The 17,843-nt window shown below is 35.6% G+C and overlaps 1 protein-coding gene across 1 annotated transcript; it reads left to right on the plus strand.

Moving 5' to 3' along the window:
* The first annotated feature begins 15,289 nt into the window (after positions 1-15,289).
* On the plus strand, positions 15,290-16,222 carry LOC125362571 (putative olfactory receptor 5AK3). Its single transcript, XM_048361391.1, has one exon. The coding sequence runs from the start codon at positions 15,290-15,292 to the stop codon at positions 16,220-16,222; it is 933 nt and encodes a 310-aa protein (XP_048217348.1).
* Positions 16,223-17,843: the final 1,621 nt, after the last annotated feature.

Here is a 17,843-nt window from a genome sequence, read left to right on the forward strand (position 1 = left end):
AGTCCTTACATACTAATAATTCATGTGAATTGACTAAATTCTCCAAGCAAAAACATGGAATAAATAGCTGAAATACAAAAATCAAAGAACTGAGAAAGGTTTCTCAGGACATACATAGAGCTGAGGCTGGAGGGATGGATAAAGGTATTTCATGCAAAGGAAACTCAACCACAAAAGTGACTGCATTTATCAGACAACACAGATTTTAAATCAAAAAATACCATAAGAGGTCAAAAGTTCATTATTCAATAATAAAGAGGTTAATTCAAGAGTCTCTACTGGTTATGTGCATTAGCTCTTTCTAAGCAAGAGCATAATTTCAAAAACAAAGCAATGATCCAGCAGAGAACCATGAATGTATTTCAGAAAATACTGACAACTCTTGAGGATGATGCTCAGGTGATCAGAAGGTCAGGGTTTCCACAGTAGATGATGGCTCCATGTGTGTCTCTGCTCCTAAAGGCCTTCCATGGGGCAAAATGTGGAAATGGAAGGGAGAGACCGTGATGATCAGAGCTCTGTGCAAGCCTAGGCATGTATGTATGTATGAGTATGTATATACAGGTATGTGTTCACTCTTAAACCCCCCAAAATGTTTTAAAGGCAAAAAAAAAATCTGAAAAGGAAATACTACAAAGAAAATAGTTTTGTGTTTTAGGCTAATTTCACATTTTTAAGTTTACATAAGTAAAAAAGAGCAAGTATAGGTAAATTTGTTCGTAAAGAAATAAAAATTATTTTAGCCAGGTGCTGACAGCTCATGCCTGCAACCCTAGCTACGGAGGAAGCTGAGAAGTGAGAATCCTGATTCAAAGCCACCCAGGGCAGGAAAGTCCATGAGACTCTTACCTCCAATTAACCACCACTAGAAAATCAGAAGTAGAGCTGTGCTCAAAGTGGTAGAGCAGTAGCCTTGAACAAAAAGAGTTCGAGGACAGTTCCCAGGCCTCAAGTTCAAGCCCCACAACAGACAAAAATATATATTTGTAATAAATTTTGTGTAGCCCAAGTATCCATTATTTACAAAGTCAGTAGTAGTGGACAGCAATATCCCAGATTTCCATATTCACTCATCTTTTATTCAGTGACTCACCCAAAGTAACTCTCTGTTTTGGAAGTACCTATGCATGGTAAATAACTTGTTCTTCTATACTGGATTTGCACATACCTTTTCTATATTTGGATATGGTATATATATATGGTATATAGTGCATATATGGTATATATAATGTGTGTGCATATGCATGCACACACATATGTTATGTTACAGTTCCCTACAGTACTCAGTATATTAACATGATGTACAGGTTGTAGCAATAGACTACACCACTGTAGTCTAAGTTTACAGCAGGCTAGTAACAACTGATGAAAGTGCACTGTGATATTTATACAACAGTAAAATCAGCTAATGACACATCTGTCCATGCTCCCTCAATATTAAGTGATATATGACTATAGTTAATATTTGATAGATTCACTGTATATTGTAATCTCTAATGTTAGCAAGAGAAAGGAAAGGAGGGAAGGGGAGAAGGAAGGAAGAAGGGAGGGAGGGAGGAAGGGAGGGAGGGAACAGGGGATTCAATAATACAGTATAAGGACACAAATTTTTTTAAGGTATTAATGGGAAATTTAGGAACAAAAATGCATATGACATACAAAATTAAATATCAAAGCTGCAGAAGCATGTCATTTTGTATCAGTTGTCAGAAATGGAAATGGATTGAATTTTCCTATTTTAAGGACTAAGATTGACAGAAAGAATCTTGCTTAGCTTTTTGCTTATGGCTGACACTCTGCCACTTGAACCATGCCTCTAGTTCTAGCTTTTTGCTGGTTAATTGGAGATATGGGTTAAGTATATATTTGTTTTCACCAGTCTTGCTTCAAACTGTGATACTCAGATCTCAACTCTCTAAGTAGTTAAGTTAAAATTTTGGGGGTTTGTTATCCAACTTCCATTAACTTAAAAGCAAAGTTCAATTTCTAACCATCCACAAGGGACACACTTTAGAGTTAACAACACCATAAACTATAAACTAAAATAATGGGAAGCTATTCCATGTTTGAAAAACAAAACTTCAGTGGCAAATTTATATCAGAAAATGTACAAAATAAGTCAAATATTGGTGTAGGATGCCCAGAAGAATTATATAGATATAATTAAAGGGGCCTATCATTATTAAGATATATCAATTATAAATATAAATCTACCTAACAGCACTTCAAAATTCATCAAATGACAGGCAGAATAGAAGAGATGAGTGAACAGTTCTACACCCCATTTTCAACAGTAGACAGTAAAACCGAAAGGAGATAAATAAAACTGTAAAGGAGACAGAAGCCTTGAAAATCCCACCTACAACTACATCTAAGAGACATTCACAGTACATTTCCACCCAACAGTAACAGAAATCCATTCTTCTGAAGTTCCCATGGGCCATTCTCCAGAATAAACCCTATGTTCGGCTGCCATACTGATCTTAATTTTAAAAGATGGGCATCATGCCAAGTCTGGTGGCCTACATCTGTAATCCTCAAACACAGGCAGAAAAGACAGGAGGAGAATGAGTTCTAGGCCAACTTGGGATACATAGTGAAACCTTGATTTAAAAACAAATCAGGAAAGAAAACGAAAATGAAAAATCTGACATTTTTACCTCTGACCACAATAGGAAAAAAACTAGAAAATCCACCAATATATGAAAATGAAGTCACTCATTCTCAGCTAAGGGCTCAATGATGAAAACATAAGGGAAATTAGAAAATTCTTTGATGAATTAAAATGAAGAGATAATGTACCAAAGACATAGGATGCAATGGAAACAATGCTAGACATAGGATATGTGTAGCAGTATACTTTCACATTTAAAAAGGGGGGAAAATCCTCAAATCAGGAACTTAATATTGTACCTTACCAACATATAAGCAGTAAATGAAAGCCAAGGTCAGTATAAGGAGCTGATAACATGTAGAAATAATAGAGAATCGAGAAATATTTGAGAAAATATACAAAATAAAGTGGTTGTCCTTTGAAAAGATAACATTTGGCTGAAATAACTACAGAAACAGAGAACACTCAAGTAACTCAAAGCAAAACTGAAAACAGGGCATTACTATTATCCTAAAGAAAGAAAAGTGATTATAAAATACTAAGAGCAATTGAATACCAACAACTAGGTAAAAGAAGTGATTTCTAAGCAAAATAGGTACTAACCAACCTGACTCAAGAAGAAACAGAAAATCTGAATAGCATACAAGCATAAAGAAACTGAATCAGTCCCCAAAACTTCCAAGCAAATCCTCACTATTAAATTGTATCAAACTTATTCAGAAGAAATAACACAATCCTTTCCAAAAAGAACAAAAAAATTAAGTCTGGGGAACTGCTTCTAACTCATTCAAATGAGGCAAACTAACATTAATTCTGATAACAGACCTAGACCTAGATATCACAAGACTGATATTGCTAACCACAGACTGGTATTCCTACGAATTGAGGAACAAAATCTCAAACTATCTCCCAACTAAACTCATACTTTATTGAAGGTATCATTTATCATGACTAAAAGAGAATCATCCAGAAATGCTAAGAGGTTCAACACAAACCAACTACGCAATACAAAGATACAACACAATACAATAAAGGTTTAAAAAAATGATTATTGGGCTGGGAATATGGCCTAGTGGTAGAGTGCTTGCCTAGCATACATGAAGCCCTGAGTTCGATTCCTCAGCTCCACATATACAGAAAAGGCCAGAAGTGGCACTGTGGCTCAAGTGGTAGAGTGCTAACCACCAGGTACAGTGCTCAGGCCTGAGCTCAAGCCCCAGGTCTGGCAAAAAAAAAAAAAAGATGGAAAAAAAAATGATTATCTTGGGCTTGGAATGGGCTTAGTAGTAGAGTGCTTGCCTAGTATGCAGAAAGCCCTGGGTTTGATTCCTCAGTTCCACAAAAACAGAAAAAGCCAGAAGTGGTGCTGTGGCTCAAGTGGTAAAGCATGAGCCTTGAGCACAGAGAGGCTCAAGGACAGAGCCCAGGCCTTGACTTCAAGCCCAAGGACTGGCAAAACAAAAACAAACAAAAAAATGACTATCTCAACTGATGAAGAAAAAGTATCTATGTGACGTAGGAGAACTGTTTAGAGAATGGGACCAGTGAACCACTGGGCAGGGAAGGGAGAAAATAGTTTGATCTGAGTGTGACTATTATTGGAGAACTTGAAATGCATGTATGAACATATGATAATGAAATCCATTAAAGCTGCAAAAAAATGAAAAGGTTAGGGGGAAGTTAGACAGAGAATGCAAGAGTAATAGTAAAGGTACAGTACATATGGAAACATCACAGTGAAATGCCTTCATATAATTAATATATTTTTGTGAAAAAGGCTCTTCTTTATGTACAGATCAAACAGAAATATTCAGTGAAATACAAATGTGAAGGACTCACTGACCTTTGTAGAGAGGGGACTGGTAGAATAAAGAATCTAAATATTAGTATGTTCTTAAACACAATGCAAAACTTACAGCTGGAAAAATAAAAGGACTTATTTATAGCAAAGGAAGAACTCCAAAGAAGGAAACTTGAGTCTGGAAATCTAGGGATAAAATGGGATATGATTATTATGTGTACTTTTGTCCTACTACAGAAGTGACTTGTTAGTCAATAAATAAATAAAGGTGGGATTGTAGGAAAGAGATGCAGAAATGGAGACAGGAAGGGTGTCAGGAAGGAAAGAAGGGGGAAAGGAAGGATAGAAGGGAAGGAGAAAAAAAAAAGAGGGAGGAAAGAAGGAATTTAAAATAGGGAGGATGATGAAAACCCAGGGCAGCTCTCAAGATTGCCTAATGGCAGTAACAGAAAAATAAGTGCTATCCCTGGGGAAAGCTCAAGTATTATCAACAGGGAATTCTAAATAAACATTGTTTTATCCAATTCCATCTCAACCTCAGAACCATAGATTCTCGAGGGAGTGAGTGTGACTCAAGAATCCCTTAGGACCCAGTTCTAAACTCCTTTGATGAGAGGAAACACAGAGAGTTCTGGGGTGGGGGAGCAGTCCGTGTGTACCAGAGAATCATCAGTCAATGCTGGCGTAAGTAGAACCAAGCAGATCTCATTGCACCGTTAACTCTGCACAGCTGCAGGGTGTGCAGGAAGCAGCAAGGAAAGGCAAGAGCTCTTGCACATTTCACCCAAGACCGCGTCTCACCCACTCCGTCCCCAGTGATGGAATGCAATGGAGTGAGGGGCTTGAATCTGGCTGTTGCCAAAGAAAGAACAGAAAGAACTACACACATGAACCAATCATACTGATCAGCCAAATGATATCATAGGCTTAATGTAATATTTATGTTTGGTATTAGGATGGCCAATCTGGGGAACATTCATTCATTCAAGGCTATGCTGGGAAGATTTCACAGATTTGCTTATTTCTTCTTCCTAGCACTGGCAAACAGCCATTGCCTTTCAATCCTTCCTCTCTTCTTTTTTCCTTTATTATTTCTTTCTTGTGTTATGGTTTTGTGTGTTTGTTTTTATGTACCCGTCCTAGGACCTGATCTCAAGATCTGGGTATTGTCCCTGAGCTTTAAAAAAAAAACAAAACAAACAAACAAACAAAAAAAAAACCTCATTTACTTTACTGTTATTATAGAGGTGAGGTACAGAGGGATTTCAATGACGTGAGTCAGGTAATGAGTACATTTCCTTTCCCCCAGTGTCTTCTGTTCCCTCTCTCTCTCCCAGTCCCTCCCTCCTGTCTGCACCCACGAGTTGTATAGTTCTCTTTCATCAGTGTCCAGTGAGTGAGCTCCACCGCTGCCCATTTTCACCTGCCCTGCCCCACCAGTACCTTTTTTTTTTAACCTTGGATATGGTATATTCACGTGTCCTTAAGCTTCCCCCCACCACACACACACCCCTCAGGGCTAGTGCTTTGCCACTTGAGCTACAGTTCTACTTCCATCTTTTTGGTATTTTATTGGAGATAAGAGCCTTGTGGATTTTCCTGCTGACTGTCAAGTATGTCCTCAGCTCTCAGCCTCCTCAGTAAGCTAGGATTACAGGCATAAGCTACCAGTTCCCTTTCTTTGTTTAATTTCTCATTTTGAAATTTTTGCAGATTCATTGCCAAGATAGTATACAGTTCCTGTGGCCCTTTCACTCAGTTATTTCTCTCACTAATGATATTTTTTTATTATAGTATGCCAGCAAAACTGGGCTTTTGATATTGGCACAATCTGTGTATCTGTGCAACTCTATCCCATTGAATCCTGTGTTCGTTTGTTTGTTTTTTCCCAAGCACCATAATAATCAAGAAGTGGATATTTCCACTCCACATCTCTTATTCCATGCAGATGTCTCTCTCATCACCAATTATGAACCTCCTACCTCCCTCCACCTACCTCCTTGGTAAGCCCTGGCAGTCACTAATCTGTTCTAAATCTCTACATCTTTATCATTTGGACACAGTTAGGTAACTGAGCTTATGCAATATGTACACTTTAGAGATAAGGGTTTTTTTTTTCTTGTCTCAGCAAAATGACATTGGCTTTCATCCAAGTTGTGGCATTATCATTAAGTTTGTTCCTTTTATTTCTAAATATTACTTCTCACCACTGTTGTGCCACATTACTTAAGAAATTCATTTTTGTGTTCTTCTTTAGGGATGGGACTTGTGGAAGCATAATTATTTAAGAGAGTACAAACTAGGCTGCCTGGTAAGTATGTGATGTATTAAGAAACCAGTAATTCCCAGAGCAATGTTACCATTTTATTTTCTTTATTTTATATTACTATTTTCTTTTTTCTTTTTAAACATACTGTATTGTTATTGTAAAGAGGATTACAGAGGGGTTAGGGTTATATAAGACAGGTAAAGAGTGCATTTCTTTTTTAACCATGCCACCCCTTCCCTTGCTCTCTCCCAGTTTTTCCCTCTCATCCCCACCTACAAGGTGTATAGTTCCTTTTCAATACAGTGTCTAGTGAGTACCACTGTTGTGTTTATTTTCCCTTTGTTCCACCTTTTCTGTGCCCTCCCTCATGCTCCCAAAGACAAATAAGCTAACAAAAAGACAAAAGGAAAAGACAACAAAAACAGCAACAACAACAACAACAAACGCTCAGTTCCATTTCTTGGAGTTCGTTTTGACAAAAATATATGTATATATGTATATATATATGTATGTATGTATTTTTTTTGGGGGGGGGGCCAGTCCTGGGCCTTGGATTCAGGGCCTGAGCACTGTCCCTGGCTTCTTTTTGCTCAAGGATAACACTGCCATTTGAGCCACAGCGCCACTTCTGGCCGTTTTCTATATATGTGGTGCTGGGGAATCGAACCCAGGGCTTCATGTATACGAGGCAAGCACTCTTGCCTCTAGGCCATATTCCCAGCCCCTTGAGAAATATTTTATACTATGATAGCCTTTATGATCCACTCTTATGAACACCCTCCTTTTGTCTCACTGTGTGAATGTTTAGTCCTGTATAATTTATCTTTTTTTTAACTATCCAATGTGTTTAGCTATAGATTTATAGGCACATTTTAGTTACCATGAATGAGGGAAACCATGCAACTTATGTTTCTTTGGGTCTGGCTTGCTTAGCTTAATATAAATTTTTCCAAGTCTTTCTACTTCCTTATGGATAGTAAAATATCATTCTGTTTATCTGTGACCCATAAAGTACTTTTTGATGACTGTTTATGCCATTTCCTAACTTGGTCTTAATTTTTAGTTTAATAGTTTGGACTTTTTTTTTTTTTTTTTTTTTTGCCAGTCCTGGGCCTTGGACTCAAGGCCTGAGCACTGTCCCTGGCTTCTCTTTGCTCAAGGCTAGCACTCTGCCACTTGAGCCACAGCACCACTTCTGGCCATTTTCTATATATGTGATGCTGGGGAATTGAACCCTGGGCTTCATGTATATGAAGCAAGCACTCTTGCCTCGAGGCCATATTCCCAGCCCTTAGTTTGGACTTTTCAAGCTAAAACTCCAATGTTAGATAGTGTCCACATATTTGCTTACACTCTCACAAGCTTTTGCATTGTCTTATCAAGTCTTTAACCCAACAAAAGTTTTAAATTTTATAAGATTATTTATATTTTTCCTTGTCTATTAGGCTTTGGGTATCATGTCAAAGAACTCCTCAGTAGGCACTTGGACCAAAAAGTTTTGTCCTAAATTAACATCTGAAGATGGACTCACATTTTGTATTTAAATATATAAATTATTTTGAATTGATTCTTGTATAACATGTACATTTACAGTGAGTTCCTCTGGCTACCAACAGATAACCGAAAGCTCCTGCATCATTTACTAAAAGGGCAACCTATTGAATAATTTCTGTGTCTTTATGAAAAGCAATAAGTTGTACCTCTTGGTATGTATAAGTATTTTTTTAGTTCTATAATCTTATTGGCTCATCTTTGCCTTTACCAACATCATATATTCCTTATCATGTCTATATGATGAATCTATATGTCAAGACTAACATACTTTATAATTTTCAGAATTGATTTAAACATTTGAAGAATCTTTTCCTTATATAAAATTTTATAATAAGTTAATCTATATCTGGAATATATATGTACACACACATATATATATACATACATATATATTTCAGATCAATAGTAATTTTGGTACATGTTACAACCATTATAGAAAGGTTGATTTTAATACTACTGAATCTTTCTATCCATGAACATGGTTTGTCTATTATATCTTCAGTTTCTTTCATGAGTACAGTATTTTCAGAGTACTTACCTATACCAAATTTGTTGGATCTATATGCATTTTGTATATTATACATTTTTGTTTTTCATGTGACTATAAAGAAGGGATTGAATATCAGTTCCTACCCATTCATTGTTTGTGTGGAAATTCTCTTGGCTTCCTCATAGTAATCCTATATGCTTCAACTTCACTGAACTTACTTATTAGCTCTAAAAAGTTTGAGTGTGAGTTCTTCAACATAGGCCACCATATTGTCTACACATAACAATATTGGCATTTTATTCCTTTCTAAAGTGCATGACTTTTACTCCTTTTCTCTCCTTATTTGACTGACTGAAACTTCCAGAGCCATGATAAATAACAGTGATGTGGGTATATTTACCTTTTTTTTTTTTTTATCTTGGGATGCAAGTGTTAAACCTCTAACCATTAACAATGACTTTGATAGAACTTGCTTCTATTACTCATTTTCTAGGCACTTTTTTACAAGTAAATGTTGAATTTTAACAAGCTTTTGTCTATAAACTTACATGCTGTAGGGATTCATTTCTACACTATAAATGTGATTGATACATTCCTTTTTACAGATTTCATTTCTATGTAATCTCTCTTGGATCGTGGTTTACAACCGTGTTTGTAAATATGCAGTATTCTTTCTAATATTTTATGAGATAATACTTCTATATTCATAAAAGGTATAGACAAGAGGTTTCCTTTAGACTACTACCTTAATCTAGTCTTATCAGAGTAATCCTAGATTCTTGGTACAAGTTAGGAAATGTTTTTATATATATGGTGTTTACTCCTCCCCTCAATTTTGGTGAATTGTGTAGTGATTTTGATGGGAAATTTTTTTAATTATAATTTAACTTTTAAATTATAATTTAACTTTCCTCATGACTGTCTAGCTTATTCAAACTACTCAGTCTGTATTGAATTAGTCATGGTAGATTTTGTTTTACAAGGAATGTGTCCCCTTCCTCTAATATCAAGACTTGTTCTTAGATTTGTTGTGCCTTTATCTGTAGAACCTGAAATGATAACCTGTTTAACTCATTATTTAATACTTTAATCCTCTCTCTCTGTTTCTGTGTCTGTGTGTATGTTTTCTATTTAAGCAGTTGTACAAAAGAGTTGTTGTTTAGCAAAGTCATTTATAAATACAATACTTCTTGATCAATGTCACCCCTTTCAACATTCTCACCCATTCCTCTTAACTCACCTTTTGCCTCACTTTTCTTAATTTTGTAGGATAGCCATTGAATTCTTGACTGTGTTTTCCTCCCTTTCTATTCTTCAATCTACGTATGCATTTGTCTCTCTTTGGTTCTGAGGTTTGTTTGTTTTTTTGTCAGACATGCTACATTTTACCAGTTTTTACAATTATTTTAAGGAAATAGCTTTTTGCTACATTAATATTTTCCTATGGTTTTACTATTTTTAATTTAATTTCTTCTCATAAATTCATTATTTTCCTTCCCTGTGCTTTCTTTAGAACTAAGTTATTCTATTCCTAGTTCTTTTATAAATGAGATTAAATACTGAATGAAAGCTTTTTCTAATGTAAGCATCAATTACTGTGCATTGTCCTCTTAACATGATTTTAGTTTTACCTCCAAAATTTTATATACTGTGTTTTTCATTTTTTATTTCTTATTTTAGTTTTATTATTTTATTATTTTTATTTTATTCCTTTATCTCCCTTGAGCTTCCTTTATTGATCCATGTATAAGTTCTTTCATTAGTTGATGGAGAAGTTCATATTATCTTTCTGTCACTTATTGATGATGTCATTTCATTCTATTTATGGGACATCCAATGAATGACAGAAATAACTTAAATTGATACAAGCCTTTATGGTCTAGTTTATGATCTACATCCACAAATATCTATGCATGCTGAAAAAATACACAAATTATATTTGTGTAAGGTGGATTGTTCTATAAATATCAAGAAAACCTACTGTCTGAGGTCCAGTTTTATGTCTTGATGCATTTCTGTCCACTTGTTCTATAATGACTAGTAGAGAAAGAGAGGATTCATCTACTCAATAAGAGTAGATTCTCTTTTCCTAGTTCAGTTTTATCTACTTTTTATTTGTCTATAATTTGGCTTTCTGATTTGCTGCCCACACATTTAGTATTGCTATTTCATCAGAGTAGCTTAAGCCTTTTGCCATTATGTAATAATGTCACAATCTGATGCTGGTAATTTTCTTTATAATTAAATTTTCTTTGTCTGATATTATTTTAGCCTACTTTCAATGTTTTGGCTAATATCTATATGGTATATTTTTTTCTTCCTTTTTAATTTGGCCTACAAATGACATTACATTTGAAGTTGTTTCTTATTTACAGAATTTAATAGCATGAAGTTTTCCTTTATAACCTCTGTGAAAAACTTACTGTTATTTGATAATAAAGGAAGAACTCTTGAAGCATCCAGAACATGAAAGAACATGCAAACAGTAAAAAAAAATGCATATAAATTAACTATATTTACATTGTCCAGTCCATTTTTTCTTTTTCACAAATAATTTTAACAGCAATGTGGCTCTCAGTGGACATGGATGAAATATTTAAGATAATTATATTATATATGGGAGACAACAAGAAATAAAAATGGAATTTCTGAATCTGTACCATTTCAACAAGGCAAATGTAATATCAATTATGTATCCATAATGTAATACCTAGAGCAGTTATTTAAAAAGATATAGAAAGATCTTTACTGAAATAAAATAGATATCAAAATGCAATTTTAAGAAAAATGGAAGTACTAGACAAAAATAAATCAGAAAAAACTGCAAAAAAAAAAAAGCATACAACAAACCACCATCAATGAAAACAATTTCAGCCTTATCATTAAAAATGACAGAAAAGGAGGTAAATAGTCTTCATTTTTAAATGATAATAGTTGGGAATTCTAGTGTAAAAATTAAAAAGCAGGTTTACAAAGGCAGCATGACTGTCCCTTCTCAATCTAAACCATACATACCAGTGATGTAGTTTAAAGGTCTCTTGACCTATTCAACTCCCTCTGGCAATTGTTTTTACATACCAGGTAGAAGCTGCCTCGAAAGGTCAGAATTTTCATTTATTTTCCAGCAAATTTACCTGAGGAAAGAGCATGCTAGAATTTATTTCCACTCCATTCTCACTACTCTGCATAAATTCACTGACACAGTTGTGAAGAAGTACTTGCTTTATTCATGTAGGAGAAGATAATTTTTCATTCAGTGAGCAATTTCTTGGTGATGTAAACTGTTACAGGTCCAAAAATGTGTGAAAGTTTGTGAACCCAAACTCAACCACATGTTTAAGCTATGATATAATTCAAAATGAAAGTGATAGCTAATTTTTAATATCCTTGGTCTGGTGAAGCTGAAAAGTACTGGATGGGTACAAGGCCCTGGGTTTAATGCATATTGCTTCCCTCACTTGATTTTTTTAATACCTTATAGATACACTTCCACAATTACTTTCCAATTTACACTCTGTGAAAATTACCTATAAAAATATTGTTGTTTTTAAACTGGGTTGTTTGTGAATTTCAAAGATGATCCTTCTGTCCTATAGTATTCTTCAGGTATCACATATGCTTTTCTTGAGTATTCATACTAATAAGCCAATGAGGCTCTGATATCTTCAGTAAGCTTCTGGACTACAAGTTGTAATTCGAATTTATAGTCTACAAATTAAAATGTAAACCAATAAAAGAATCCTCATTGCCAGGTGCTGGTGGCCCACTCCTGTAATCCTAGCTTCTCAGGAGGCTGAGATATGAGGATCGTGGTTCAAAGCCGGCCCAAGCAGAAAAGTCTCCCATGAGACTCTTATCTCCAATTCACCACCAGAAAACAGGAAGTGAATCTGTGACTCAAAGTGGTAGAAAGCTAGTCTTGAGCAAAAATTGCTCAGGGACAACGTTCAGACCCTGAGTTCAAGCCTCTTATTGTTTTATACTCCCTTCAGACCTTTCATACTGCTTTTGTGAACATCAGTACACAGAGGACTGAGGGGGTTAAATCTAGTCAGTTCTAAAAATTCCCTATTACTGGTTCAGTGTTGGGTTGTGTTAGGTTTGCTAAATCAGTAATCAGCCACTAATCTACTTTCTAGCTAGAAACTTGTACTATTGTTATATGTACATTCACTCGTGCCCTTTGGAACTTTAAAAACCTTCCTGTCACTTTATAACTGAAATAACAGTTGTTGTTGTTTTTTAATCTAAGCAACATATAACAAATTCCAAATATCCACTGGCAAAAGTGTGTTGTTCGCAGGCAATTGCTGTGAGCTGAATGTGTTCTCCAATGTTCACCTGTTAGAAACATATACATTAGGTCAACATTGTTAGGACAGGAAGCTATACACACATGTATGAATTAATGTCCTCATAGTGGGCAAGGGTCAACTATCTCCAATACTGACCATCTCTTCCTTGCTCTCTCTCTCGCTCTCTCTCTCTCTCTCTTCCCCTTTCACTTTTTGCCACGGAATGATGAAGTATGAAAACCCTCGCCAGTTTCAGTCTCTTCAATGTGGACTTCCCAACCTCTAAAAAATGTAAGTCAAATAATATACATGCATGTATCTAGTTAATTTTACATCTTAGATTAAACAGTAAGCAGTATTTGGTTGTTTAATTTTCCCATGCAAAACTTAGGTCATGTTTCAACTGCTAATTGTTATATACTAATAATTATTCTATAACAATTTTGCTGACATATAAACAGTGCTCATCAATGCAGAAGGGTATAAAAAAACTAAAGACACACAAAAAAATCAAGTTAAGGGCTTAAACCTCATGAACCCCTGCACCGTGTATGTCCACTAAGTACTTGACAAGTACAGAGGCAATATACTCAGAGGAGGAAAAGGAAGGTATTTAACAATCTAAAAGAAGCTATCTAATTTTCATATGATTTTGTTCAAGCAAGCCATAAGTTGAAAAGAAAAGCAATGTCTAGGAAAATACCATTTAATTATTTCCCTAGGTGACTTTGATTATCTAATTATCTGAAGCCAAAACAGGTCTTAGATGAGAGATGCCAAAAGAAAGCATTTAAATGCACTTCAAATCCATCAGTTGGATGGATCAATAATGTTTCTCAGAACAATTTCCTTACTCAGACTATTTCTATATATTTCAAAAACCTTTGGCTAAGACTTAATGATTAAAATAATACTAGTTGTGATATTAAAATGAGTTAAATGATATCACATTAAATGAAGTAAGGTAGACCCAGGGATACACAGGTTGCGTGGTTCCCCCATTTGTGAGCACTAGAAAGTGCCTATAAATCTGGAAATAAACACTGGGTGACCCCCAGGAATTATAAAGGAATTAGTTGAAGTATAATAGACTCTATGGAGAGCAAAAAGAGCATAATTCTTCAGAAAGACTAAGTCAAAGCCCCCCAAAAAGGGCAAATACCAGGAAATGAGGACTTTCAAGGGGTAGGGGCCACAAAGACAGGGGTAAAAGAATGAACATGGAAAATGAGTAGAATGCAGGCAAGAAAGCATTGTATATGCCACAGAACTGAGAAAAATAAGGGAACAGGCAGATACAGAAGGGATGAAGATGTTGAAGGGATGACACAAATCAAGATGTATTGTATACATAAATTGCTTTGTTAAATGGCCAAAAATCCAATAAATATCTTAAAAATTCAGAAAAGTGAGGGAAAGGGTGGGATGGGAGAGGTAGATGAGAATGTTGAAAAGAGTGACATTGATCAAGAGGCACGGCATTCATAAACTGCTCTGTCGAATGGCAACTCCTTTGTACAACTACTTAAAGAAAATAAAAATATATTCTAAATGAAATAAAATAACAGATGGTTATGTAAACTGCAGAGAAAGGCTGCTGAGAATGTTCAAAATCAAATCTTAACGCATTGCCTTGTGTAGATTTAGAAAATTACTTACTGTAAAAGGAACTATGCTAATCTGTGTTTCTTAGTGGACACATTGAAAGTCAGTATCGCCCTGCTGAGCTATATGAGCAATCATTGATTTTTAAAAGGAATTCAGCCAGGTGCCAGTGGCTCACACCTGCAATCCAACCTATTCAAGAGACTGAAATCTGAAGATCATGCCTCAAAGCCAGGCCCAGGAAGGAAAATCGATGAGACTCTTACCTCCAATTAACCACCAAAAAAGGAAGAATAGCGCTATGTCTCAAGTGGTGGAGCACTAGCCTTGAACAACAAACATTCAGGGACAGTGCCCAGTCCCTGAATTCAAGCCCCAGGACTGGCACAAATAAATGAGCAAACTAAATAATAATAATAATATTTGTTAATAAATTCGTAACTCAGACAAGGCTAATGCACTGGTATCTTATTGAGAATACAGGGGAAGAACACTTGGAAAGCAATTAGCCTTCTTGTGAATCTTTGTTATAGAAATCGAAGTTGTTGTTTTTTAAAGTGACACAGAATGCAAAAAGAAAAATCTTTCCATCTGGGCAATTATCTTCGATTTCCCTTCTCTGCTTGACCCTTTGCTTGATCTTCTCCAGACTTGGGTAGCAATGACGAGAGGAAATGGTACTGAAGTCACTGGTTTCTATCTTCTGGGGTTCAGCGTCCAGCAAGACTTGCAGTACATCCTCTTCGTGTTATTCCTCGCCATCTACCTGACGTCCATGGTGGGTAATGCTGGAATGATCCTACTCATCAACACGGACGCCAGACTTCAGACACCCATGTACTTTTTCTTACAGCATTTGGCGTTCGTGGACATCTGCTACACATCTGCCATCACTCCCAAGATGCTGCAAAGTTTTGTCGTAGAGAACAAATCCATATCCTTTGGAGGGTGCGTCATGCAATTGTTGGTCTATGCAGCCTTCGCCACCGCTGACTGTTACCTCCTAGCAGTGATGGCGGTGGACCGCTACGTAGCCATCTGTAAGCCACTCCGTTACCCTACCATCATGTCCCGAAAAGTCTGCCTCCTGTTGGTGGCTGGCTCCTATCTCGTGGGGTCAATTAATTCCTCTGTGCACACGGGTTTTACCTTTTCGCGGTCATACTGTAAGTCCAACCACATCAACCACTTTTTCTGTGATGTGCCCCCAATTATCAGCCTTTCGTGCTCCAGCATTCGTATCAACGTCATGCTGCTTCTCACCTTTGTGGGGTTTAACCTGATGTTCACTGTGTCTGTGGTGGTCGTCTCCTATGTGTACATCATGGCCACCATCGTGAAGATGGCTTCTACTGCAGGGAGGAAGAAAACCTTTTCCACCTGTGCCTCCCACCTCACAGCCGTGACCATTTTCTATGGGACCCTCTGTTACATGTACTTGCAGCCCCACTCCGCTCAGTCCCAGGAGAACATGAAAGTGGCCTCTACGTTTTATGGCATTGTGATTCCTATGCTGAACCCTCTCATCTACAGCTTGAGAAATAAAGAGGTAAAAGAAGCATTTAGGACAATAGGCAAAAGGTTTTCTAGGTGAAATCAAAACCCTTAATTAAAAATATTTTTTAAAAAGAAGCACATCAGTAGAATCCTGGTCAAGTTTTGTTACCATGATTTTAAAAATTTAATAAATTCAGAAAAAATATTTAGTTCTTAAATCAGGGTTATCCTTAACAATATAAAAAACATAAAATGGAAATTGGGAAGCCTGACCTGTTGCATTTTTCATGCTTATCATTTGCAAAACATCTTATATTCCTCATGGACTATTGTTTGTAGACATTATTGAAAATGTGAAGCAGCATATGCAAATATTTATGAAGTATTACTTCAAATATTTTTTCAGATATACTTTATATGAATAGAAAAATAACATATATATATAATACCTTACATATGTGGCCAATATTTTAAAAATATTAAAATAGGGCTGGAAATGTGGCCTAGTGGCTTCCTTCATATACGTGAAGCCCTGGGTTCGATTACTCAGCACCACATATATAGAAAAAGCCAGAGGTAGGACCATGGCTCAAATATTAGAGTGCTAGCCTTGAGCAAAAAGAAGCCAGGGACAGTGCTCAGGCCCTGAGTTCAGGCCCCAAGACTGGCAAAAAATTAAAATATTACTATGTTATTATTAATTATATTAAAACAAACCTGTTTGTTGTTAAACAACTTTACCCAACTGTGTGTAATGACGTCCTCTGTGAATTCTGTTCAAAATCATTGCACAAATCTGAAAGTAAAATAAATGTCTTCATTTAAAAAGCACTTCATATAAAAAATAGTATTTGTAGCAGGTATAATCATCAAAGAATCTTGTTTAAAATATATGTACATATGCATGTGTATGTAATATGTATACATATGTACAGCTATATACTTATATATGCATGTAGGTATATATATTCTTGATATGTGTATATTATATATAGTACATATATGTATGAACAACTATTATAATACAATAAAATAATATGATCAATACCAAAGAAAATGGTCAATAGCCATCATCAAACATTTCAGAAATGAAGGTAACATGATATACATCTAAGATACCCAATATTACAATAAAAGAATACACTTTAAATATTTTAATATTCTACATGTGAACAAAAGTTTGGAAGCCTGATACTAAGTTGATGTTGCTTCTTTTATATTACCGTGGGTACAATTGTGTTACAAAACAGTTACAATACTCCTTTTTTTACAGTTTCACATGGGATGTTGAAAATAATTACAACAGTGGTATAACTTGTTTCTGTAACGTGGAGTTCATTTCACTTGGCATCATCTTATGTGATCATATGGGTGTAGCTATTGGGATATTTTTATCTTCTACCATGACTAGCCTAATCATGTACTAGCTATTCCCTATAAGGGACACCATAGGGTTTCTGTTTCTTTGGGTCCGGGTCACTTCACTTAATGTGATTTTTATTTGGGGGTGGGGCAGAGAATAAGGCAATGGGTAATTAAATATGTAACATTGTATATAAATATACCTTATTATATTAACAATTTTAAGAACTTTTTCATCTTTAAAATGAAAGGGAATTCTGATGTATGCTACAACATGAATGAACCATGATAGCAAGTAGAATAAACTAGTCATAGAAAAGGCAGATAATATATGATTTCATTAACAAGAGTAGGAC

Source organism: Perognathus longimembris, chromosome 13, assembly GCF_023159225.1.
Source record: "Perognathus longimembris pacificus isolate PPM17 chromosome 13, ASM2315922v1, whole genome shotgun sequence".
Lineage (NCBI taxonomy): Eukaryota > Metazoa > Chordata > Mammalia > Rodentia > Heteromyidae > Perognathus > Perognathus longimembris.

What these genes read in the sequence shown, in the direction of transcription:
- LOC125362571 (XM_048361391.1), top strand. Translation starts at nt 15,290, where the DNA reads ATGACGAGAGGAAATGGTACTGAAGTCACTGGTTTCTATCTTCTGGGG.